Consider the following 25,903-nt stretch of genomic DNA (forward strand, 5'->3'; position numbering starts at 1 on the left):
GTTGATCCCAGCATGACTGGGAAATGCCAAAGGCCCAGATGGAATCTCTCTCAGAGCCAAACCAGCACTTCTCATCGACAAGCCACTATGCCTTGGCTAGAAGCTGGATCGGGGTGTGCAGACTGATGCTGACAGACCTCCACCTACTCTGCACGGTTACGGTAACAGTTTTATTCTCAATCAAACTTCTAAGCACTGCTTTACTCGGCCGTAGGGGAGCTCTCCGGACTCACCGTTCCGGCTCGAGCAGCCCTTCCCGCTGCTCCGCCCCGCCGGGCTCCGCGAGGGCCGGGAAGGGGTGTCGGACCCCGCTCCCCCCGGCGCAGCTTTCTGGGCGGAGCGGCCCCGGTCCCGCGGCGAGACCAGCCTCCCTGCTCGGCGGGGCGACCGGGGGGGGCGCGGAGGGGACGGTGGCGGCAGCAGGAGGAAGGAGAGGGCTGGCCTCAGGCGCTGGGCAGCCACTGGCACGGGAGCTCCCCCCGCCTCGCCTCCCGCGGCGGGGGGATAAAGGCACCTGGCCCGGCGCTCCGCGCTACCGGAGCGGGGAGGCGGCGGCGGTGGACGAGCGGACGTGCGGGGGTCGAGCCGGGCCCCTCCACGTAGCCCTCTCCATGCGCCTGGCCGGCGGTGCCAGCTCCCCCCGGGCCGCGCCCTCGCCCGGGAACGGCAGCCGGTGGAGGGCGGCGGAGCCGGGCGGTGGCGGCAGCCCCAGCCCCGAGGCGTGGTCGGGGTCTCCCAACGGCAGCCTGGGCGGCTGGGACCCCTTCGGGCGGGACGAGGAGCTGGCGAAGCTGGAGATCGCGGTGCTGGCCGTCACCTTCGCGGTGGCGGTGGTGGGGAACGGCAGCGTGCTGCTGGCCCTGCGACGCACGCCGCGCAAGGCGTCTCGCATGCACCTCTTCATCCGCCACCTCAGCCTGGCCGACCTGGTAGTGGCCTTCTTCCAGGTGCTGCCTCAGCTCTGCTGGGAGGTGACACACCGCTTCCACGGCTCTGACGGACTCTGCCGCGTCGTCAAGCACCTGCAAGTTTTCGGCATGTTCGCCTCGGCGTACATGCTGGTGGCCATGACCGCCGACCGCTACATCGCCGTCTGCCATCCGCTGAAGACGCTGCAGCAGCCCACCAAGCGCTCATACGGGATGATCGCGGCGGCCTGGGCGCTCAGTCTGCTGCTCAGCACGCCGCAGTACTTCATCTTCTCCCTCAGCGAGGTGGAGCGCGGCTCGCAGGTCTACGACTGCTGGGCGCACTTCATCATGCCCTGGGGGCCCCGCGCCTACATCACCTGGATCACCGGCGGCATCTTCGTCGCGCCCGTCCTCATACTCATCACCTGCTACGGCTTCATCTGCTACCACATCTGGCGCAACGTCCGGGGGAAGACGCGCCCGGGGGAGGCGGTGGCGTCGGGGGAGGAGGCGGCGGCGGTGGCAGCGGGTGGCGGGCGGCGGGCGGGTAGCGGCGGCCCGCGGCGGGGGCTGCTGCTCGCTCCCTGTGTCAGCAGCGTCAAGACCATCTCCCGCGCCAAGATCCGCACCGTCAAGATGACCTTCGTTATCGTGTCGGTGTACGTTGTCTGCTGGGCGCCCTTCTTTACCATCCAGATGTGGTCCGTCTGGGACCAGCGATTCCCCTGGGTCGGTAGGTGACACCTTCAGTTCCCCCACCAGCCGCCCCGAACGCGTTAGGGTCCCCCGGGGTTGCATCCGGCTGTCCCGGGCGCTGCACATTCCTGAGCCGAGCGTGGGGGAGACGGGGCGCGAAGCGGAGAGTGGGACCGGGGCGCGCTCTCTCGGCGCCGCCCGGCCGAACGGGCCCCTCTCCCGCCGGAGGATAGCAGCTGAATGCCCTTGTGCGGGCAGGTGAGACAGCCCTCGGGGCCGCCCCGCCGGCACCTCTCGTACTCGCGGACCTGGTGGCACCTGGCGGCGCTCGGCTCGGCCTGTCCCGGGAGCAGCTGGGTCCCCGGAAAGGACCAGCAGCCGCTGGGTTCTCATCCAGAGCAAAGCAAGCGAATGGAAAGTGGCAAATATTTGCTGCCATAATTTGAGCCAGCAACATTTTCGTCCCTTTGAAGCTGCCGATATGAAAACTTAAGAAACATTTTATGTTACTGTGGAGCATATACACATATATGTCAGGAGCAGTTATAAGCCTTCTTTTCTATATCTGCTATCTAATAATGGGGTTGAGTGCACCCTGAACCCTTCCTCTCAGCAGGGCAGCCACCTCTGAGTAGCCCCTTTAGTCAGTCACTAGTTTGCATGAATCAGTGGCAATGTAGATTATGGAGTTACCTGTCCCACTGTTAAATATGGCTAAAAATAATTCGTGAATTTAAAAGCTATTACATAGGTAATGAGCAGGTAGCATTATATGGCAGGCACTTCTTTCCTCATAATGAGAAAGAAGTAAATCAAAATGTTGGAATTCATAGGTTTTTTATTTTTTTTAATATACCCAAATTTTTGCTTATAATTAATTATTGTAGTGAGAGCACTGACTACCTCTAGCATGGGACTAAAGTCAAGCCTAAAGGATTGTAGTGTGCAAATAGATTTTTTTTTTTTATTTCAAAAGAAATGAAACCTAATTGAATAGATGGGTATTTGCTAGGTTTGTTTGAAGATTCTTTAAATCTATGGAACTGCATAACACAGCAATTACACTTCTTTGGAGATTCCATAATTACAAAGAAAGATCACTAATAAGTGGTTAGACTAAATATATATTTAGAGTATTTGATCTAACTATCAAATAGTTATCGAAGGTAGAAGACAACAGCATTTTCATGGCATAGTGCTAACTTCAATTTTCCCTTAGGTAAAATTCGTTTAATCTCCAAAATCCAGATTTGATCAACAAGCCAGTAGTCAGTTGAGCATTCAACACTTTTCAGCATGATGATGTATACAGCAAAATTCAATGTTACTGAAAGCAGTGGGAAATCAGTGGGAATTTTGCCATTGTCTCCCAGGGTTCTGGATAAAAACTGTTCAGTATTTAAAGCATGAGCTTATCAACACATGGATACACATCAATGGAAGTGGGACTAAAGCAATATTTTGGATGGATTACCCCATAAATTATTCTGTCACAGCTTTTTGAAGTCTGTTCAGACAAATTCCCATTGACTTCAATGGCAGCCTTACATAAATAAGAACTTTCCTGATTATGTTCTCATTACTCATTTCAAATGCTGCAGCTCAACTTTTAGAACTAGAATATTTAGGAAAATAAATCCAACAGTTAATGAATCAATTGACTGGATGGTGCAAATGTTCTTTTGATGATTAAATGTCTTTCTTCCCCCCTCCCCAGATTCTGAAAACACTGCCACTACTGTTACGGCTCTGCTGGCGAGTCTGAACAGTTGCTGTAACCCATGGATCTACATGTTCTTCAGTGGGCACCTCCTGCAAGACTGCATACAGAGCTTCCCTTGCTGTCAAAAAATAAAGCAAACGCTGAGTAAAGAAGATTCAAACAGCAATAGCAGGCGACAGACTTCTTTCACCAACAACAGAAGCCCAACCCACAGCCTAAACACCTGGAGGGAGATGCCCCTCTCTAAATCAACAAGCTTCATTCCCATTCCAACATGAAACAGGCTGCGGGGCAGGAGGGCATGGCATTTTATGCCTATCAAAGGCACCACTCACGGTACCAAGGAATGACTAGCATGGCTATAAGGCAAACATGCTGCCTTGCTCAATAAGCTATCTTGCAGCATATAAATTATTTTCTGAAAGGTATTTAGAACTTGGGCAACTCATAAGGAAGGCGTGACAACAATAAAGCAATTATTTTTTTAAATAGAATTTATTTTAATTTTTTGTGTTTCTAAAATAATAAGTGCATTGTTTGCTTGCTGTTTAAAGCAGTAAAAATAGTAGAGTTGTCATGTTTTGTGGTAACTCCGCTCTGTAGTGTTAATGCCTAAAACTTCTCATGATTGTCCAATGAAGTCACAGGGAAAGAAGACAATATGAGCAAGACTACAGATTAGTATTAAACACAAAAAGAAAGAAGGTGGGAAAAAGTCCTGGCTGTCCAGATAAAGAATGTGGTTAGACAGACTCTGAGTTGTTGGAATTCAGTTGCTCATACTGCTTTATCTTGTAAAGATCCAGCAATTCTCAGATACTGAAATTTAACAGCCCTACTGAAGACAAATCCTTTAGTGCTGTTGATGTATGTGTGTGTGGTGGGTGTGCATTTTTAGGGTAACATTTCTTCTTCCCTTCATGTTGATGTAAGTTCTGCAATATATTTGTGTGTGTGTGTGTTGTTGCATCTACCTTCATTTTTTTAAACTAATTTGAAAAATATATTGATAAGTATGACAAGCAATGACTAGCTCAGCACTGTTACAAATAAATATACCAAGAAAATGCATAATGAATACCATGACAACTTGCTTTATGGGTAAGAATTGCATATTCTCTTCTTTTCTTCACTAAGATCAAGCTAGGATCAAGCCACATTTGGTTGTCAAGCAAATACCCCATCAATTCAGTAGAGTGTGCCATTTGGTAAGAGCCATAGAACCAGTATATTCCAAGACAGAGATCTGAGAATCAAACTTACGAGATTTCTTATCTTTAGTTTTAAGGAGGGAACATATAAAAATTGTCAATGTTGTTCATTTGTCTTTTCTTTTCTTTTTTTTTAATTACCAGATCACAACAATATAGCACTCAAAACTGACAGTAAAGTGCAATAAAAATTCATCACAACACATTTGCTAATTACAAAGCTTTCAAGGTGTGCTTGTTTTCTCTACAATGCATGCCAAGTAGTCTGTAGTTCACTCAGATGCTAGATAAACCTGTTAAGTCTTTCAATGGAGTCTGTCATTCATCTTAAGGTTGGGTTTTGAAGCTCCTTGAATAAGTTTTGCTATGGTTTTAAGTCTTAAGGATCATTTTGAGAAGTACAGCTACCTGTCTTCATTTTCCTGAGTATTCTGGATTCTGAAACCCAGGTGTTCTCCTGCTGCTGGAGCAGTGGAACACGTACCTGGCTACATAACATGCATGCAAGGAGGAACCTCAACAGCAGATTTCTCTTTTTTCCATCAAAACCTAATAAGATTGCTTTTCTGATTGCTTGAGGAGAGTAAAAAATGGGGCCACCAAGTGGCTTTCACTGAGAATAGTCCCCATACCTGTCCCAATAATGGCAGCAGAAATTAATAGAGCTAGATGCAGGATAAGATCATGTTAAACCTGTTATCCACTCCAGAAGCTTCCAGACATATCATTGACTATTACGGTCAAAGAATAGGGAATATTATAGCTAAAAAAAATTTTAAAAAAACCCCGATTTTGTAGTCACTAAAGAAAATCTCTCTACTTTTCTTGTTAGCATTTTCTGTTCTTCAGGACAGCAATCTGATCTAATGTTCCGTTGTTGTTCAAAGCACTAGAACCCAGAGGTCAGCATGGTGGAATAGCTTATATTTAACAACTATCTTTTTGACCACCTTTAGTACACAAATATGACTACAGCTCTCACCAGTTCTGGACGAAGGTTTGTGAACCTAAAGTTGTGTTTAAGTCCGAAAAATGCATGCAATGGTGTTGTGTGTGTATACTTGTGCACATTATATGTACTGCATATATTTTGCAAGTAGGTAATTAACAGTTACTGAAATTGCAAGTGTTTCAAATTAAGTACATTATCCTTTGCCTAGTTTTCTCTTAGTGCTACTACTTTCTTTGTGCATGAAATCTGTTAAAAAGCAATTAGCTGTACTAACAGAATTTTCATGTTTGCATAATTGAATTGTTTTTCTCTTAGGCATTATATTCAAACAGGAAAGATAATGAGAAAACATATGAAGAATGATGTTGATAATAAAACTGAGCTAATGGCCAATATATGTATTAAAGCAAACAGACTCAAAATTATGAATTTTAGTTTCTTCTAAATATGTTATAAAATCAAGGCTTACACTTGAGGCTTTCTGTAATTAAATTGGCAACACAGTTTAACAGTATTTCATTTCCAGGTATCTTTTGCAAATACTGAATTTTTCACATAATTGTAGCACTGGAAGATACAGCCCATATTTTCCAGTTGTTCATCTGTGGAGATATTTTTTAACAGCTGTTTTGAGTTATCATGAGGGCACACTAATGGAAACAAGAAAATAAAAAATTGTGAAACCATTGCATGTTTAAAACATGGAAACATGCTCTAATAAACCTATATATTTGTTTGATCAGAAGCTTTCTGGGTTTTTTTTGCTTATCTAGATTTTGCAGGGCCAGAAATGTATGTGGTAATACAACACATATTTTGCAAAATGTAATATTTCTTTGTTAATTTTAATAAGTTTTTTCCGTGAAAAGCTTTAAGGAGTGAACAAAACTAAAATGTTTTTCTATTACACATCGTGCATGAAGGACATGAACGAAGAAGCAACATGCAGTCAGCTTTTGACTATATGCTGCTAGTATTGTTAAAACATGTCACTTAGTATTTCTATAGGTGTTATTTTGATATTTTTGCTTTATTTTATTTTGTTTTACTTTATTTTATTTTAAATAGTCAGCTTCTAATGTAAAACATGATTGAATGGATAAGCCTAAACTCTGTTGTTTGTTCTAGTTTACCGGAATCGCAGCATTTTAAAAATAATTAGGTGGCAAAAGTGGAGATGATACAGAAGATGGAAAGGATTTTGTTCTTCTACATATGAAACATAAGTTGCTAGAAAGCTTCTTTTCATTAATTTCTTTTTAAATTTGTAGGTAAATATATTGTTGGCTCAGAAAAAAAAAAAATTCTGTATTGCCACATCATGGCCAAAATCTACAAGAAATCACAAGAGACACAAGTTCATGTGTGCCCAGTACTGCAAAGACAAAGGTTTTGTCTCCAGAAAATCTTATGGCTGGTTCCAAATTGCCTACATTGAAGGACCTTGCTAAAGTTCATGCATACTCCTTTCCAACTCATGCGTATGGAAACCAGAGCAGAGGAAGGGAAGGATCTGCAGAGCTGGAGGTTGTTTCAGGGCAGGTACTCAGCTTCGGGAGGTGAACCCAGATCTTACAGTAGAGGTATTGCTGAGGTATAGTTACTTATTGCATAGAAGAAACTCTTACAGAGTTCTCCTAGACTGAGTTCCCCACTTACAGAAAGGACTAGTTAAATACAGTGTCCTCTTCTAAAAAAGTGTCTGCACAAGTTTCAATTGTACAGTTTCTTCTGTACAGGATGGGAGGAAGTTTGTTCTCTTCGTGAAAGACTGGGGAGGCAGACAGGAGTTTGTGTGCTAAGCACTAGTTGGAGCTATAGTTACTGTTTTCTGTGTTTTTCTTTAGGAATTGGTTTTGCTGGAAAACGTGTCACTTGCTACTTGGATAAAGGAATTGGAGGATACATAAATGAACAGGTTTCCAAGTCCAGGGATAGATCACAGTTGCTCCACAGGGAGCAGTCCTGGCTGGTTCAGGTAACAGTCCCTCACACAAGAGTAGGTCCAACTAGCCTTTAAAAAGGCAGGGAACTGCTGAAAGTAATGTAAGTCATGCAGAAGGGTTTATGCAGGTATGCGAAAGCAAGCAAACAACAATCACAACTGGTGCCTGCTGAGCTTTGTTAGAGCCAGCCAGCAAGGATCTGCCTCTCCCAGACAAGTCCAGCAAAAACCCTGGTTCCTGAACGGGTTTAATTAACACTGTATCACTGTTTTGGTACAGTTGCTCAGTAATTTGCCATGTATTAGTATAAACTTGCTTAGAGTAACAGTTTACATGCAAATTAGCTTTAGGTCTCCATAAGGACATTTTTAGCTGAATTCTTGACACAGTCCACTGGGTTACTTCATTTCTGAAAAGCAAGACTGCAAGGCAACATCAGGAGTGCAAAGCTCTCTTCTCGGCTGTACAATGAGGAGACCGGCAAGTCTCTTTAGTTGCAGGTGGACAAGATGTTGTTGGGTATGGGTGAACTTTCCTCTAATCAGAGAATAATCTTTTGCAGAATTCCAATATTTTTCCCATTTCCAACATTTTTTTTTTTGGGGGGGGGGGGGGGGGGGGGGGGAAGCTTCGGGATATAGCACTTTGTCTGCAAGCAAAGTTTTAGAAAAAATTGTTGAGTCAGTGGAAGGACATCTACAAATCCCCCATCTCTTCATTAGCTTGTGTTTTCTTCCTTTTACTGATGAAGCAAATGCAGGAAAGTGCCTTTCCTTCCGTGTCATGACAAATTAAGTAATTCCCGAGAACAGTTTTGAACTGCTGTGGTTCATTATGGGTTTTTGTAAGGTGCTAACACTACTAACAATTGCATAAGTAGAAATTAAGATTTAATGACCTCCAATTGCAGAAATAAGGACTACTGTTTCAGGACTGTCTATTGTTAAATTGACTCTGCTACTACTGTGGACAACAGGACAAAATGCTATTGAGATCACAGTCCTCTTTCCATGGCAGTACAACATTTTATTTTTCCCGGTCAAATGTGCTAGGCCTAGTTCTGGGTAATGCTTCCAAGTGACAGTGTCTGCATATCTAGTATTTGTCATGTTAATTTACTGATGCCTGAATTATCCATCCTCAGTTCAGGGTAATGATATTTTTCTTTCTCCATAAGTTCTTATAGGGCACATGGGTAAGAAGTACGATGTACAAGTTCAATATTCCTTTTCAAGTAAAGCACTTGCAATGCAGGCTGTAGGTGTCCCATCAACTTTTACAGCTTCGTAGCAAAACCTGACAAAGTTGGCATTGAAAACTACTTGGCTCTCCAGGCATAAAGCCTGTTCTGGAAGTCAAGGAACAGGTAACCAGAGACTGGCACAGTAACTGCCCCAGCCTGTTCCACCGCTACTGGTGTGATTGCTCCTGACATAGTCTTTCCTGACCCTGGTATGGATGGCTGCAGCAACAATGGAGACAGGGACCACAGGAGCAGCGGCAGACAAAATTGTAATTAGAGCATAAATTCCTTTTGGAGGGAGGAATGTGGATCTTATCAAATAAAAAACCCACAGTGAGTATTGGGAGAGAGATGAACTGGTGACTCAGAGAGCAAATAAAACATGTCTTAGCACAAAGGTTATTTGAAAGTATAAAAAATGTTTTCCATTTTGCAATTTTAAGATATGTTTTATATATTTAGAAAAAGACCGCCTTGTCTCCTGGAACTGTAGTGATATGAAGCTTTTACAAATCTAATAAGTATCTCTGCTTAGATGTCTACAAGTCTATGTCTAAAAGAGGACAATGATCTCCCCAAGCTAAAGCATCCAACATGTGATTTGTAAGGTCTTGGCCCCACAATACAAACTTGTCCTGTGGGAAATATGGACAGAGTTTTCAGGGAGGAGAAAGGAAGGAGCCTCTTTTTTTGGAAAGAAATGATAGTCAGGCTACATAACAAAATCTTCAAATTAAAACAATCTTCCTATTATTTTAGAAAGCTTTTGATTGAAGGTGGTGTGGAAGTGAGAAGCAGTGGATGAAGAACCTGAAGGGTTAGGAGGCATGTAACTTCTTAGCATTATTATCAAAAGGAGAAACTTGCTTAGGTGCTGCTCAAATGTTTTTCTAAATAAGAGCAGTAACTGTACAAAATAGTGGCAAAAGTAACAAAAAATTGGATAGCAAATTCTCTTTTCTGGTTCACTGTAAAGCAGGCAGAGTTATGCAGTAAGACATCTTCAAACTGGGGTAGATATGGACAAAGGCATCCTCTGAAATACTGTAGGTGTTGGTCACTTCAGAGGAAACCACAGATAACAATTCACTGTATTGCTGGATGACATCATAAAAATAAGGAAATCCAATCATCAGACTGATTTCCTACACAATTAATCTGAGTAGTTCTCTTCCAGAGAAGAAGAAAACACTATTAAATAGCCACCATAATATTTTCTACATGGGAGATATTTCAGTGTTTCCATGGGAGCAAAGGAGGGGCTTCCGAGTATTAGACTGGACATGGAGCTAAGGATTGAGTTCAGTGAGACATTTGGGCATTCATGTGGATTTCAGTCATTATGTAGTCCCATTATCTCCAATATTCCAAACACTGTGAGGGTAGTCAGGGCAACAAGGAATTATATGCAGTAAATAAAAAAAGGAAAGATAGGTTTCTGTGACTATATATAACCTCATTTCCCAAACCAAATTGTACTCATCTTTTTCAACAGAAAAGAGCAAGGATTTAGTTATGTGTCTCTGATAACCTAGTTCACCATGAAGCTGATGTTCAGAGGCTCAAGAATCCTAAGTTCTGATAAATGGTTATAGATGTTCTTTATCAAAGGGTTAAGTTTGAGGTGTTATTAAATTGAAGAGGAGCCAGAAAAATGGGGAGAGAGTTCTGCCTTTGTTCTCTTTTGTTGTTTGTTTGGAATTTGGGATTCTTTTTCATCTATTATGACAATTCTGCTGAAAAGCTATATTTTAAATATGCCATACTGGAGATAAGATGATCAAAGCACCATGAAGAATCCCATCTTGACTCACTCCTTAAATGTAAGATATATCATTAACACTTGCTCTTCTGTCTCACAGAGGTCACAGTGTGAGGCATAGTATAATTAAACAACAAAATCTCATTTTTCCAAGTGCCTCAATATAGGCATTCAAAGCTGGAGAACACAAAGGTGGAATTTGTCTGCATGAATGTACCTGCAGTGCAGGTGGGTCCATCTGAGCAAGAGTGATTATTTTTGTAGCCAATGCAGAACTAGTTTCTGGGGTCCAGGGAATCTTTATATGACAGATATCAAGAACACTGCCCTTATCTCCACTGATATATGGATGAGAAAATCATTTATTCATTGTTTTTAATGGCAGGTAGACCACTAGCTCAAATTGGTACACCTGTATATTGCAGATAGCTCTCTGCACATAGTGTAGGTTTTAGTGACAGATCTCAGAAGAGGTCTCCACATTACTAGTTCAGGATTTTACTTTCTTAAAGGGCAACTACAAAATGTCGCCATCTAATAGCATCATCTTGATTTGAATGGAGTTGATGATGCTATCCCAATAGCTAACCAAGAAGGCTCATATTGCAAAGGTTCTGCCAGCTGGGTGCCTTTGTTAGTCACGTCACGAGAAAGACCAAAATCAAAATGAACCAAGAGATCAATTTACCTCCTCATACCCAGATGACATCTCTGGCCTTACAAAGAGGGAATAATCTCTGCAGCTAATCTCTCAGTGTGTTCCATCTCTTCATGCTGAACCTTTACAGGTTTCATCTCCTTTGTCTTTAAAGGTAGATATCCAAGAAAATCCTTAAGTAGGTAAAACTCTCTATATACTCAGATAACACAATCCTAAGGGTCAATGTACAACAAAAAAAGATATATCTTACTACTCAAAGAGTTAACACAGGGGAAAAAACATAAGGACAATACCTAAATTCTTAATAATAATGTGTGGAGGAAAAAGGAATAATAAGGAAAGCAAGAGTGGCATGTTAGGTTTGTCTGCCACATACTGCATATGAAGTCCTGATTTCCTATGAAATCTGCACAATTATAAACTTTGAGAATATAATCAGTGTAAAATGATTTGCACCTGCTCCCATCAGCTCTCTCACTGGAAAGACACTCTGGTTTGGCAGTATTAACTCTTCATGTACCAACAGAATTGAGCTCCTGTGTGTATATTCCCATTACAAATTTTAAATCCTTCTGAAGACAAGGACACAAGGGAATGCAGAGACTCACTGGGACACTTGCACTTGCATCTTTCTGCATGAACCCAGGAGGAGGGTACAGGCAGGGGTTACCTGCACTGCTGCTGGGCAGGTAGCAGAGCAGAGAACCCACACTTTTCTGCACTGCTCCTGCTCCAGGTTAGCAGGGAAACCAGGCAGACTGTCACCTCACCATTGGAGTATGTTGGAATACCTTCAGGTGAGGTGTTCCAGAGCACCAGTGTAGGTATCTATCCTCCCTTGCCTCTATGTGAGCTGGAGAGAAACTGGGTCTCTTTTGGCAGACCAGTCGTTAAAACCCTTTTTTACATGCTGCTATCTGGGATGGGAACATTTCCAAAAATTGGGGCTGAATTTCTTCAACAATGAAAAGCCAGATCATGGAGGGATAAGTCTATAAAAATGTCTTGCAGATGAGATGAGAACTAAATAGGAGGGTTTTTTTCTGTTTGTTTTTTTCTGTTTTGTTTTTGTTTGTTTTTTTCTTTCTTTGAATATTAAATGTGGTAGCTGAGACTCCTTTCAGTGATCTTGCTTGCAGGAGTTGAGAGATAGAGATGCAGTAGACCCATCTCTTTATGTCTAGCGTTTTATGGGAGAATAATAAGTTTTTTGCTTCAAAACACAGTATTAACCTATCTTAGTCTTGTTGAGGTCTGTGCTTGATCAGGTGCTACAATACTACCAATTTCTCACATCAAGAGCTGATGAAAAATTAGTCAAATAGCTTTATGTATTTTGACTTTAACCCCTTTTTACCAGCTTTAATCATGACACTTTCAGTGTAGCATTTTCTGGTGAAAGAGGTTTATCACAGAATAATTTGTTAAGACAGAAATATAAACCCTTTATTTATTAACATTCTCCTGTAGTGTTAGTGGTTTATGACTAACCACATCTTATCACAGAATCATAGAATTGTTTGGGTTGGAAGGGACCTTTAAAGGCCATCTAATCCAACCCCCCTGCAGTGAGCAGGGACACTTTTGACTAGATCAGGTTGCTCAGAGCTCCATCCAGCCCAGCCTTGAATGTTTCCAGGGGTGAGACATCTACCACCTCCCTGGGCAACCTGTACCAATGTTTTAACATCCTCATTTTATAAATATTTTAAAACACATTTTCTCCAGACTCTGGGATTTATAGGTATTACATGAGAGAAAGATGGTAGTCTGACATGAAAAGCATTTGAAACTGTTCATTCTTTATCTTTTTATTAATCTTCTTTACTTAAAGTTCTTTTCTGTCTTGCAATCATGTACTAAGCACAACAGAATACTTCCATCATCTCACAGAAAAATTTTCCAAGCATAATACAATGATCTTTATGCTTATCTGACCTGTAAATTACAGAATGCCATGCTTATTGGAGATACCAATTATAAGAACTAAGCCGTGCAAACACACCTTCAGTTAATCTACCTTTGATCTTTTGTTTAACTGTTTGTCATCAGAAAGTATTCATTTCTTAATTTCAGCACTTTTCAGTGAAAGTATTTGTACAAAGAAGGAAACTTGCTTGCTAGACATGCAGCCCTATTACATGCAATGAAGCAACAGCAGTGTGGGGATGAGAAACCACAAACACTCTTTGTCACAAAAGAAAATGGCTGCAATTCTGTCACTTTAATAGTGGGAGAAGAAATGTGTGAGACAGAAATAATAGCAGCTCTAACACTACTGTATGACTCCAAGGACTAGAGAAGGTCAGCACTGTTTGTCCCCACAGCAGGCTATGTCTGAGGAGCCAGCCCTGGTGTTTCTGGCTTCTTAGTCTATGCTATTTTGGTTGACTAAAGCCATGGTTTTATGTAGCACTGCCTTAGGTTTCCAAAATGGGCATCCTACAATCTCTGGTAGGCTCCCACCAGGCTTGATGTGCCTGTGGGTGCTGGTAGTGATAGTGTCAGCACAGGAGAATGTGTGGGTACCAGCAAGCAGGATGGATAGGGATTACACCAAGTCAGTGCTCAGCTGACAGGCATTTCTCAGAGTAGGTTCACCCCTCACCCCTGCCCTGCTAAGGGGTGCTAAAGGTGAATAGCCAGGATATGTAAAAGAGCACTGTAGCACTGGGAAGCAAACTAAGTCCTTGCTAGAGATGTGCAGAAACTTCATGGTTGTGCTGGAAATTAAAGCAAAGCATCTTATTCCCAGTACAACACCTTAATTGTGAGATGATCTCCTCTCGAGAGCTAATCTGTTGTTGGGAGAGAAAATGTCTGAGAAGTTACAAATTAGCACTGAAGGGTAATCTTGATATTTTCCCCTAGAGGTTGGTAATTTTATTTTTTATAAAATGCTGACACTTTAAGGACAAAATTATCTTTCTTCTGTGGTGTGCACTCTCAGACATAAGTAAAACTTCAGTTTTGACAACCTGACAAAGAATTAAAGGGATGTGATACGTGTATTATTTTCAGTTGTTCTTGGAGCTGGGCTTGAATGAGTGTCATCTGAAGGGATGCAGTAGGTAAATATATAACTAGCAGGCCAAAGGGCTTTCCAGTCTCTTGTGTAGCTGTAGCGAGGACAGCAGGAAAATTCATGCTTACGCATTGAACCTGACACTCATGATAAAGCTGTGGCAGTGGTGCAAAGCACAGTCTTCCCTTTAGGGACTTCTCCATCTCCAATTTGATTGCCTCAGGGCTATCTTTTAAAGATGCTTTAAAGAATCTTTTAAAGAATGCTGTTTGCTATTTTACTTTTTATTGTACTTAGTCTTTTAGCCAGGCTTGGTCTAAGAGCTGAATGAGTTCCTGTTTATATTCAAATAAAGCATTTCACTTACTGGTTCCCACACAATGCATTTTTATGAGCCTTTGCTCAGCCACAACTGAGAATTAATCATTGAATTTCAGTGTTTTTCTCATCCATCTGAATCCAGGTGGGGTTTTCTATGACCTTTTGTTTACCTTACATTTAGTAGAGGGGTCAATGCCCTAACTAAGTCAATCTCATGCAGTCTTCTGTATTAAATCAATTGGAGATTAAAGAAAAGAGATTATAGGAGACATTCAAGGATCATGGAAATGCTCCTTGCTTCCTACTGATGTGTGTCTGGAAGTTTGCCGAGGATGTCACTTTTGAAGTGAAATTTATGGCCATGCAGAGTTGTATTGCACAGTCCCTCCATCAGCCAGGGTCCACCAGGTCACATTGGCAAGAGTTGATGGAGTCCCACCCTGAAACCAGCAGCTGGCCACAGTCTTGGACAGGACACAGCAGCATTAGTGCAATACTACAATCAAATGAATTTGTAGAGATTTGTAAGAGAAATGGTAAGATTGATATGAGTTAATTATGGATTGAAATTTTTGTGTGGAAGTTGCGGATGAAACAGTAGAACAAAGTTTAGAAGGAGAGGTAAGATTAATAGCTCTATGTGTGTGATTTCATTCAAAGGAAGAGGAGGAACAAACTGACCTTAAGATAAGGTGACAAGAAGATGAAGAACAGGACTGGCGTCATAAAATAACCAGATAAATAAAGCAAGAATTATGAGGGCTCAGTTGACATACTGAGGCAAAAGAGCCCAAACAGCATCCACTTCTAAAGGGCGTGAAGGCAAACCAACATCAATTCCTCATTGTTAGCCCCAACGTACATGTCTTAGTGCTGCTGAGCATGTGTGTGTGAACATGTGAATAGGTGAAAATCATTGTGGAGATATAATAAATCAAAATCACCTTTCCCTTCCATAAAACCTCATAGTCAATTAGTGTTATAGTAATTTGCTACAAATTGGCCTTGCTGAGGTACAGGAGGTAAAAGCACAACAGAGCACCCAATGACGTAGCAATTCTGCTTTCAGGAGGATCTGTCTCTGGGCCTAGGTCACATGTGAAGGTGTATCAAGTTGGTGGGTGTTATCTCAAGGGTCTGGACACTATACCCCATGGAGTTTGGGACCTGTAATCTGAAATATTTGAAATAAAGTGTAAAAGACTTTTGGACAGTATCTGAATTATGCGCTGGCCCACTGAATATTAAGGGTAATGAAAGCATAACTAATGTTGAAACAGGAACAGATGCACCATATCCAATCTTACACAAAAATAGTATCAAAACCATTTTAGACTTCAGAAATAACAAAGACATATTGTCATCAGCCTTTTCAGTAACCTGCAACTGTTCTGTGTCAAATTTAATTCAATCCAGCTGAGACACAAGCCAAATTTTGATTTTGGCTACATATGTTCTAATTTTGCTGAAAGCTGAAATAATTCTGGTCCCATAGCTCCAAATTTTAGTCTCCCCTTATTTTATAATGAAACTGGAAATGTTAGCAAGCAGTTTTTTAAACTACACCAATTGGAGAATAAAAGTTACCGAAAAGGGAAGAATTGGGGGACAAGGAAGAGATGGAGCAGGAAGATTTTGGGCCATATGACTGACTAATAAATCCCTACAAGGGAAGAAGGCTCAGAGGAGCTGGTCAAGGGTGATGTAACCATAAAGCTCAAGGAATACTGTAGAATGTGACTGATCACAGTTGTTCCCAAGAAGTCAATTTTTTGCAAGAGGACTCCTTTGCAAAGGAGAGTAGTCTTTGTTTTAGATAAACAGCTATGAACAGTTGAGTGGCTCAACTGGTAGTGTAAATGTTTCTCACCAAGTTCATTAAAATAGTGTAAATGTCACCCAGAGTAAAGCCAGAACAGTGTGAGGGAGTGAATATGTGGCTCAGCCTGACACAGAGCATAAAAACTAGACAACTAGCAAAAGTATTTTGAAGAAAACAGGCTTGAGTTGGCTTTCCAGCAACTGGGAATCATGGAATCATAGAATCATAGAATCAGCTGGGTTGGAAGGGACCTCCAAGATCATCAAGTCCAACCCTTGGTCCCCTACCGCTGTGGTTACTAGACCATGGCACTAAGTGCCACATCCAGTCTCATCTGAAAAACTTCCAGGGACGGAGAATCCACCACTTCCCTGGGCAGCCCATTCCAATGCCTGATTACCCTCTCTGTAAAGAATTTCTTCCTAATATCTAACTTAAATCTCCCCTGGCACAGCTTAAGACCATGCCCTCTTGTCTTACTGATAGCTGCCTGAGAGAAGAGACCAAATCCCCCTGGCTACAATCTCCTTTCAGGTAGTTGTAGAGAGTTCCCAGTGCCATGACAGTAAGTATATTATAGAGGCAGATAATGGGAATCACACAGTTACACTGTTTATTGCAATTCCTATTTATATATTTTGCAAAGTCTAACTTACAGTGGTGTTGTGATTTCACTATGTTATGTATTACTCTGCTAAATCAGAAATCCCGTGTAATATCAGCTATCTTTAAAGTATATTTGACATTAAACATTTTACTTTCCGTATGTGCAATATCTAAAAGAACCTGGTCAGGGACTATTGGACTCTGACAGGTTATTCCTGTCTTCTTTCAGTACTGGGTTGCCCTGGGAACGCTGCTGATCTCTGAGAAAGTGAGAAGAAACAGTGTTAGCTTGCCAAAGCAGCCATAACTTCGCTGTGAATGCAGTCCCACACCCTCCTTTTTCTCATTAACCCTTGTGCACGGACCAAGTTTGACAAATCATTCTTGGCTTGCTAATGCATATGATACAATTTTTGAAGGGATTTTTTGTCATTGTAATATTTATTTGCATAATAATAATAATAATAATAATAACAATAATAGGAAATATTTAGAGCTTCTTTTTTCAAATTGATGACATTTAATATTTGAGCTCCTGTGAAAACCTGGCACTGTGTATTTGGAGATGCCTTCTTTCTAAATTTTCTTGGTTGCTTTGAAAATTCCCTGAGTACACTAAAGGCAATTCTTCTATTAAAAGTCTGCTGGATTACAGTCAAATCCTTACTCCAAGGTATTTCTTTTAAATTGACAGCAGAGATGGAGTGCTGCATAACTTTGTCTGATAGTAACCTTAACACAGCTCATTACACACAGTTCACTGCAGTATTCCTTAGGTGAAGAGACAGAGCTTTGCACATTTCAAAAAGAGAGAGATTCAAATAATGTTTCCCTTTTCGAAGGCTACAGAAGAGGCCTATATACCTTTCAGACTATGTAGCATGTTGGTTTTTATTCTTAGCAAAGACTTCAATAAACATCATTCCCTAAAGTGCTTGGTGTTCTTCAGTTCCTGTGATGAGGAGTGTGACTCCCCTAACCTCTTAGAATATTATAAGGATCTGCCAGTGGAAGGCATAGGGGTTGTTTCCCTCTGGATGTGGCTCCTTTATAACCAATTCCCTTTTCAGTGCCGATAAATTAGAGAGAAAAGACTATTTTGAATATTGTTTTCCTAAGACCTCTCAGTCCTTCTACCTCTAGGCCAAATTAAGTTTCCCAGTTACACTATATCTTGGCAATATCATTAAAGTCAGTGTCCTCTTCCCCTTCGTTTTTCTCTCTATTTTAAGATGTAAAAATGGGGGTAGAAATTGCTGAATTTAATAAGTTTTTGTATGCATAAATCTAAGGGTGGATTTTCTTACATTATTTAAAAGTGAATTTCCTTTAGAAATAGCAATCCAGTAGTCCCAGTTGAACCAGCACTGTTTGAAAAATTACAAATGCCTTAAAAGCAAGTTATAATCCACTACAGAACTCCCCTCTACTCCCTGCTGTAAGGATATTTATAGCTAGAAATAAAAAACGCATACACAAAAAGAAGATATAAATGGCAAATGATAAACAAGCACTCAAGAGTTGAAAGTCACTAGAAATTTTTAGATGACCCCAAATGATTTCACATTTTTTAGAAGAACACTCTGTCCACTTCACGACTTGACCAAGGTAAGACAAAATAAAGAATGAGGCAAGTGCTTTTATGGCACGCTTTGAAAACTGGGAAAGGAATGTATGTGAACTTTTAGGGAGTTTTTCTATTATGAATTAATATCTCTTAGTTAAAATATGTCAGTCACGGGAGGCAGTGGAAATTTATGGCCTACAGATATCTGCCTGGGAGGGATGCAAGTGGGAAACAATCTGCAAGCCACTTCACTGCTGGTACAGAAAACACTGTAAAACATTGAATTTAGTGACATCTCTGCTCTCATGCTGCTTTTGTTAACAAGGATAAATAGATACTTCCTGTGTTGTTTTCAGTGTCCAGTGGCAAGATGAACCAGGGACCCACCTGTCTAGCAACATCTGTCAAGTTTTCGACACTCTGGGAAGGCTCAGAGGTAGACATTTTTGTATGTGGGAAAGCTGCAATACTTAGTATAAAGCTTTTAGACTTACAAAGGTTTTAATATTTAATACCTAAGTGCTTGATTCAGAGATCCATCCCTTTGTGCAAAAAAGGTAGTGCAGGAGGAAAGAAAAGCTCAATGATCAGGTTGCCTCCTCCTGTCTTCTGCAATTAGTGACATGGAAATGGAAAGCCAAAGGAAGGGAAGGAGGGACATTTGTTACCACAGCAGTACCAGCAAAGAGAAGGGCAGCAGTAGAAGGATGCAGCCTTGAAAGGGCACCGATTCCTCCAGTGCCAGGTGTGCCGAATATTGGAGTGAAGTGAGCTTGTACCCACTGAGTACAGAATTACCCATGGCACAGGTCAGCATGACAACAAATGTTACACTGTGCTTGGAAATGTTAAACCTGTATTAAAGGCATGTTACAGAAATTAGTGCAACTTCTTGGTGCTGTACAGCATTGAGCTGAGGACTACCTGGTGGACAATGCTATGCAACACAGGTTACAGTCTGCTAAGAGAACTAGAGTGGGTAGGGACAGACCTACTGCTCCTGGAGGATCTCAGCATCTGGGGACGCACCTGCCAACCCTAGTCCTAGCATGAGATTTTGTTTCTCCACTAGCTTCTGCCTTCTACTGCCTCCTGTGATGCTGGATCCTGGTGCAGTACCAAAACACTTGAGGCAGGGACTAGGGGGAGCAAGAAGGTTATGTTATCTTTGGGTTTCCCTCAGTAGAACTCTGTCCTCTCTGCAAGACGTGGATGGCACTCACCAGCAAATGACTCAGGATACAGGTGTTATGGAGCAAGTCACTGGGAAGCAGTGAAGATCTGAGAATTACCTGCTCTGTTCACTATTGACACACTAATTGTGAGGGAATCAAATGGTTAAAGGCTGGAGATATGTACAGGTGTGAAAGAGTGGAAAAAAATCCCACATGTCAGTGCTTTGCAACAGCAGGTTGTGTGGCTGGTGGCTCAGTGCAGAAACAAGTAAATCTTGCATGGTCCCCGGTTAACAGAAGCAGCCTTTGGGCTATAAGACTATTCTTTTCAGGATCGTTACGTGAGTGAAGAGACTTGAGGGAATCCATCCAAATCAGTGTGAGACTTCAGAGGAATTCATCTACTTTTGAATCTGAAGATCTAAGCAAACCTAAAAGCCCTGCTCTTTTTAGATCACTGTTGTGTTTATTGATTTTGGTTGGGGTTTTTTTTAGCTGAGTTTGTCTTTTATGATAAATATTAAATTAACTCACTCTCCCTAATTTCTTGGGTCATGACTGGTAATAGGAAGAAGATCACAGCAAAAATATGAACTTAGCAAACTCTTACCATGAGCTCTCCCTCTAGTCTTCACCCTAGGGACAATTCACCTCTGACCTGTGAGCACAGTTCTCAGCAGACAGCTAATCTGTTCTATAAACAAACTGATTTTGATTCCCTTGGAAAAAAACCCAACAAATAAATGTAGAAGCTATGAAATCAATGTTCTAACTCCAAGCAGAAGCAAACAGCCAACGTTTGGCATCTGGGTTGGTTTTCTTTTATGCCCTCTTGATGACACCTCTGCAAATCATCAGCTAATTCAAGAAGGGCCATGCGTCTTTTTTTTTTTCCCATGGTGAAGAATGAAGCAGCTAAATTTGCTGTTTAAGAATCCAGGTTTAAATTTGCTGTTTAAGAGTTACAGGTTAGGACTGCATTTATATCTATTCTAATCAGTGGGAATGATAGAAAGGAGCAAGGAAAAGTGTATGAGTGGTACTTTTCACACAATCAAAATCTATGATTTAGTCCCACTGACAGTAGAATAATTATTTTATCATTAACTACAGCAATCAAAGTCTCTTGCCTTGAAGTCCTCCCTGGCTAGGAGGACTTGTAAATCCTCTTTCGATCTGGGACTTCTCCTCACATCCTGCCACCTCCCAAATTCTACAAACCGTGATTCAGTGGAGCCCTCTATAGGTGAGGTACATCAGATAATCGCTAAGTCACTCTTGACACTCCACCAGCCATTTGGCTGTCGAGACCATAGGCACCCTACAGTTTCCAGGAAGATTCAGAAGTGCTGGATGTAAGGTGTATACTCTCAGAACTGTTTTGACTCCCCTCAATAACTACAGTGATTTTCATGACAGTATATATTCTCCTGAACAGTTCTGCAAATCCATCAATTTGGTCTAATATAATCACACTGTTGTAATATTGATGTAATATTTGATATAAGATAGAGTCTGCTAAACTAGATGAGCAGATTTTCTCATATGGGGAACTTTCTTGATGCTTTAGGCCCACTGCTATGCTGTGCTATTGGCACAGAAGTATAATCCTGAATAAGTTTTTATTTAATTAATAGAAAAGGCTATGGAAAAAAGATTTTGTCATATTTTCCTAATTCTGTTTTGGCAGATATTAGCTAAATGTAGAAAAAATACTCCATGGGAGACTGTGAAGCACCACACACTCATTATTATCTGTATTGTAACCTAAGAGGTTTAACCTAACACCTCCAAGGCTATAGAGCACCACTTGCCCAGCACTGTGTTTCTCACCCATGAGGGATGTTACAGCTTGCCTTGGAGCACAGACCTGGACTTCCCAGTACAGAGGAATGATTGTAGGACTCTAGGTCTTCCCTAGAAGCGATGGGATGAGACATTTGATTTGACAGTGAACAGACTTTGCCCAGAAAACATCTTAATGATTGCTCAGGTTTCAGCACCATTCCAGAAAGTACCGAACTCATGTTGTATGTTTCTGAGAAGTGTGTAGCATGAAGAGGGGGGAAACAGATTTCTGCACTATCCTACCAAGATCCTGGGTGTTTGGTTAACTTTCTAGGATATCTTGCAAACAAATGTGCTGCTTAGAGACATGTCGTGGAACACAGCTTTTGCATGGCCTCTGTTTGGAGATGACGGAAGTAAATCATAGACACCCATAGGTATGAGCCAGTCTGCAGATTCAGATGCTCAATTTACAGAAATGGGTCTGAACACCAAAACAGAGCACATTTGATGGGATGATTTTGAGCATCTGGAGACATGCTGCAAATTTTGAGCTACAAGCTATGACCTGTACAGCCAGCCACAGATAAAATATCCCTTGTATGGAAAAAACCTTTGGTTTGTAGCACAGAACGTGTACTGATAGAAGCTAGTGACAGGCCAGTCAAATTCAAATTTACACCATGCCTCTGAAGCTACAGACTTTGTAGTTTTCTGAACCCTAATCTTTACCTTAACCCTAATGGCTGCTAGGAGGTGAGGCAGAGGTCACCCAGCACCATGGGTGGTCCAGATTAGCAATGTGTGAAAGGTGAAATGTGGGTGCAGGGCCATGCACGCATTGCGATGTCTGTGGTTCTCTGAACACTAACCCAAACTCTAACCCAAACAGCAGCTTGTGGCTGAGGATGAGGTCCCCAGATTTATGAATGGCCCAGGTTTAAAAAGTGCAGAAGAAGCAATGTTAGTGGGGTGCTGTGCTTTCTTTGGCATGTATTTTCCAGCCCTAGTGCCCTTGGAGCTGTTGGCTTTGTGGTTTTCCGAACCCTAACCCTAATACTAATTGCAGTTTGGGGTTCCAGTTAAGAATCCCAGCACCATGGGTGGCCCAGATTGGAAAGGTGTTGAAGGAGCAATGTCAGTGCAGTGTCATGCTCCCCTTGGTATGCTTTTCCCAGCCCTATTGTCCTTGTAAATTGAGTCTTGAAAGACTTGCTCTATGTTCCTCTCCATTCTCATATTAAAAAGGCTTATACTTTGTTCTAATTTAACTCACAGAGTATGAAAATATCTTAGCAAACCAGTGCTTTGTCCGTTTTGCCCTGCTCTCACTGCCATGGGAACGTACGTACTTCCTGGCAGAAGGTCCTACATTTTCCTTTTTCTTTGGGAAACGTATCTTCAAGCTGCGTGCATCTGGTCAAGACGCAAAATCTTGTTCTCTGAAAAGTGTATTTTTACATTTTCTCTTAAAAATGTCATTGGTTGTAGATTTTAAACAATCTAAACCCATAAACTGTGCTAATCCAGATTCCTAGACTGCTTTTATGTGATTGTATAGTTACGTCTCCTTCTGTCTTGTTTTCCCACACTGTGATGAAGTTGGAAAATAGGTTTCCATTCAGAATGTCAATTACATGAAAAGAAAGCGCCCCATCAGAAGCATGTTTTTGCTCAGAGAATCCCAAAGTTAACTGGGAAGGATGCAAATTTCTGTGTCCAATATTGTATTTCTTGGTTTTCTTTACAAAATACATGGTTATGTAAAATCACAATAACAAGTTTCTACACCAGGTTTAAGTTTTTAATACAAGGCAGATGGCATTTTTTAAAGAAGCACTGCAAAGATAAGAAAAATCCTCACTCTTTTGTTTTCCATCTTCTTTAAAAATACTGAATTCTCCTTTTTCCATTACATATATAGGATGAAATGTTAGCCATACCAGCCTAACTTACTGTATTTGTTCATGTAACATCAAAATGCCGGATAGTTTAAAAACATATTTGCAAAGTGGTGTTTCTTGTGACGTTTGTTATGGGGAAACTTATCTGTCTCGCATGATTTATGACAGATCACTGGCTTTCACCATTATGCAGACAATTCTGTAAGCAAGACACAAACCCTAGTTATTAAAAGGCATATGGCCAAAACAGAAAAATGTGGGTATGCTAATTTACAGGTATAAAATAATCCATGTCTACCTCATGTTTGTAATTGTCACCCTAGTCAGGAAGCCAAGGACTTTTTAGATTAAAAAAAATAGTTTAATTTAGGATGTTTTTTGTTTTATTTCATTGCAATTAAATGAGACCTTAACTCTGTAGATCACATCATCCTTTCCATCATATGCAACATCAAAAAAAAATTTTGCAACATGATAATGCAATGAATATTCCTCCAACAACACTCTTATACCAGCATTCAAATGAAAATTCTCTCCTTTCCCTTTCAAACCGTTAAGTTTCCTTTCCTACATCTTCTAAGAGCAAACATGAAAATACAGTTTTTGGAAATGAGCCTCATATTTTATTCAGCTGTTGTGAGAAGGATTTTCACTGTCACCGTAAGAGCTTGAATCTTTATTTAAGAAAGGAAAATTGAGGTGCTTGAAATCACAAGTGTCCTGAACATCTGGCAAAGAAAATCAGCCATTGATATCAACAACATACTCCATGTTAAAAATGTAGAGGTAAAGTGGTGCAGCTGGCAGTACTGCAGCTGTTCCCTGATCTCCCCTGCTAGTTACCTGGGAGGATTGCTTTGTGCCTTGGGACCATACCACAAAGCTCACATGAGCACCCTAAAATGCCATGCAGTGGCTGTGAGAACTGGCTTTACATTTCCAACCAGAAGAAGACACACTAAAAAAGAGCCCTGCTTGGTTTTCATAACAGATGCAAGACACATTCCCACCAGCCCTGGAAGAGGATTCAAAACATTGTCAGATGAAGAAAAATTACAATTTAGATTGGTGATTGATGAGATCTCTTTAAATTGCCACAAGCATTAATTTGAGTCCCCTGTGTCTCATATGCTCACAGCTTTCAGCTTTTTATTTCCATACACAGAATTCTAATTTCTATCAGTCTTGTCCTACAAACATCTCAGTTCTTAATCCGAAAAGCTCTTTCTGCACTGAAATTCCTTTGTTATGCACACCACTTTATTGTTAAATTATTCCTTTTGACCTTCTCCTGCAGTCAACATGCATCCACACCTTTTATTAAGGCTGCATGCACATTTTGGTGTTTGCCGCGTGTGCTTTAAGAATTTACACAATGTTGCAATATTCTACCTATATTCTTCCTATAATTAAGAGATTTGATCTCTTAAATCAGAGCTGAATTGCGAATGATATAGACTAATTTCTGTCAGACTTTAAATGCTCAGACATTTACTAAAACTACAGAAAACTTTCATACAACTAATCCAGTAACAAAAATATAAATAGCCATACAGTAGATGTTTTCAAGTGATGATATATTACTGTGGATATTTTTTATTATGTTACAACTTGCATTAATTCCTCATTACTTCCAGTTTTGGTTTTTATAAACAGCTCTTTGCTTTAGAAATGTGTCTCAATCTGTATCATAAAGCATTCATTCTTCATACTGTACTGAGGGATTATCAATCTTCTGGGTTACACGCAGTAAAAATCACGAGAATTTTACAGACTCTTACATTACATTTAATAGAGAAATGCCATGCACTAACTATTTTGGGGCCAAGCAGACAGAGTTCATGATAACAAACGAACTTTTCATATACACATTCGTGTGTGAGGTGGGGACCATTATGATTCATACTGGTGGTGATCCAAAGCTATGTAATCCTTGGATAGGGACACCCCTGCTACAACTGTTACAGTCTCTCTTGTAGGTAATGATTAACACTGTAAAGTGTAGGTCTGGGAGACAGAAGTGTAAGTCAGCCTTTGGTTACATAGGAATAAACTAAAGACAAATAGCATTAATTATCATTAAGAAACTGTCTACAAAGCATTATGTTAGCTCAGGAAAAAGAATCTGGCACTCTTTTCCTCTCTTTTTTAAACTCACTGTCAAGGGTTTAACTCACTTTGTCTGTTCAACTCACTGTCAAGGAGCCTCCAGAAACAATCATTCAGATTTGAAGACATCTTGAATGAGAAATACCAGTAATTAATTTATTTGTACGTTGTTCTAGTCCTTGACTCAGCTGCCTGTTTCTTGCAGGATAGTTCAGCTGGTATGTCAGTCCATCCAGACCCCATTGCCATGATTTTGACTCTGTAGAGGGTGTTCTGCACCATTAAGGGCAATTTTTTTTTAGCAAAAAATTAAGAGGGTTTTTTTTTTTTTTAATTAAAAAATTAGAATTCTGGGGTTCCCAGGCTCCTCTGCACCTGCTTTCCCCTTTAGACCTGAGGCCGAAGCATCCTTGGATAACAAGTCCATCACTGGTAAGATGTTCCTCGAATGTGAGTTTAGGAACTGAGCTGAGTTTTAGCT

At 41.1% G+C, this 25,903-nt stretch overlaps 1 protein-coding gene across 1 annotated transcript; it reads left to right on the forward strand.

Moving 5' to 3' along the window:
- The first annotated feature begins 416 nt into the window (after positions 1 to 416).
- On the forward strand, positions 417 to 6,235 carry AVPR1A (arginine vasopressin receptor 1A). Its single transcript, XM_027682274.1, has 2 exons — positions 417 to 1,644; positions 3,325 to 6,235. The coding sequence occupies exons 1-2, from the start codon at positions 612 to 614 to the stop codon at positions 3,606 to 3,608; spliced, it is 1,317 nt and encodes a 438-aa protein (XP_027538075.1). The 5' UTR covers positions 417 to 611; the 3' UTR covers positions 3,609 to 6,235.
- Positions 6,236 to 25,903: the final 19,668 nt, after the last annotated feature.

Source organism: Neopelma chrysocephalum, unplaced genomic scaffold (genome assembly GCF_003984885.1).
Source record: "Neopelma chrysocephalum unplaced genomic scaffold, ASM398488v2 Primary Assembly neopelma1_62, whole genome shotgun sequence".
Taxonomy (NCBI): domain Eukaryota; kingdom Metazoa; phylum Chordata; class Aves; order Passeriformes; family Pipridae; genus Neopelma; species Neopelma chrysocephalum.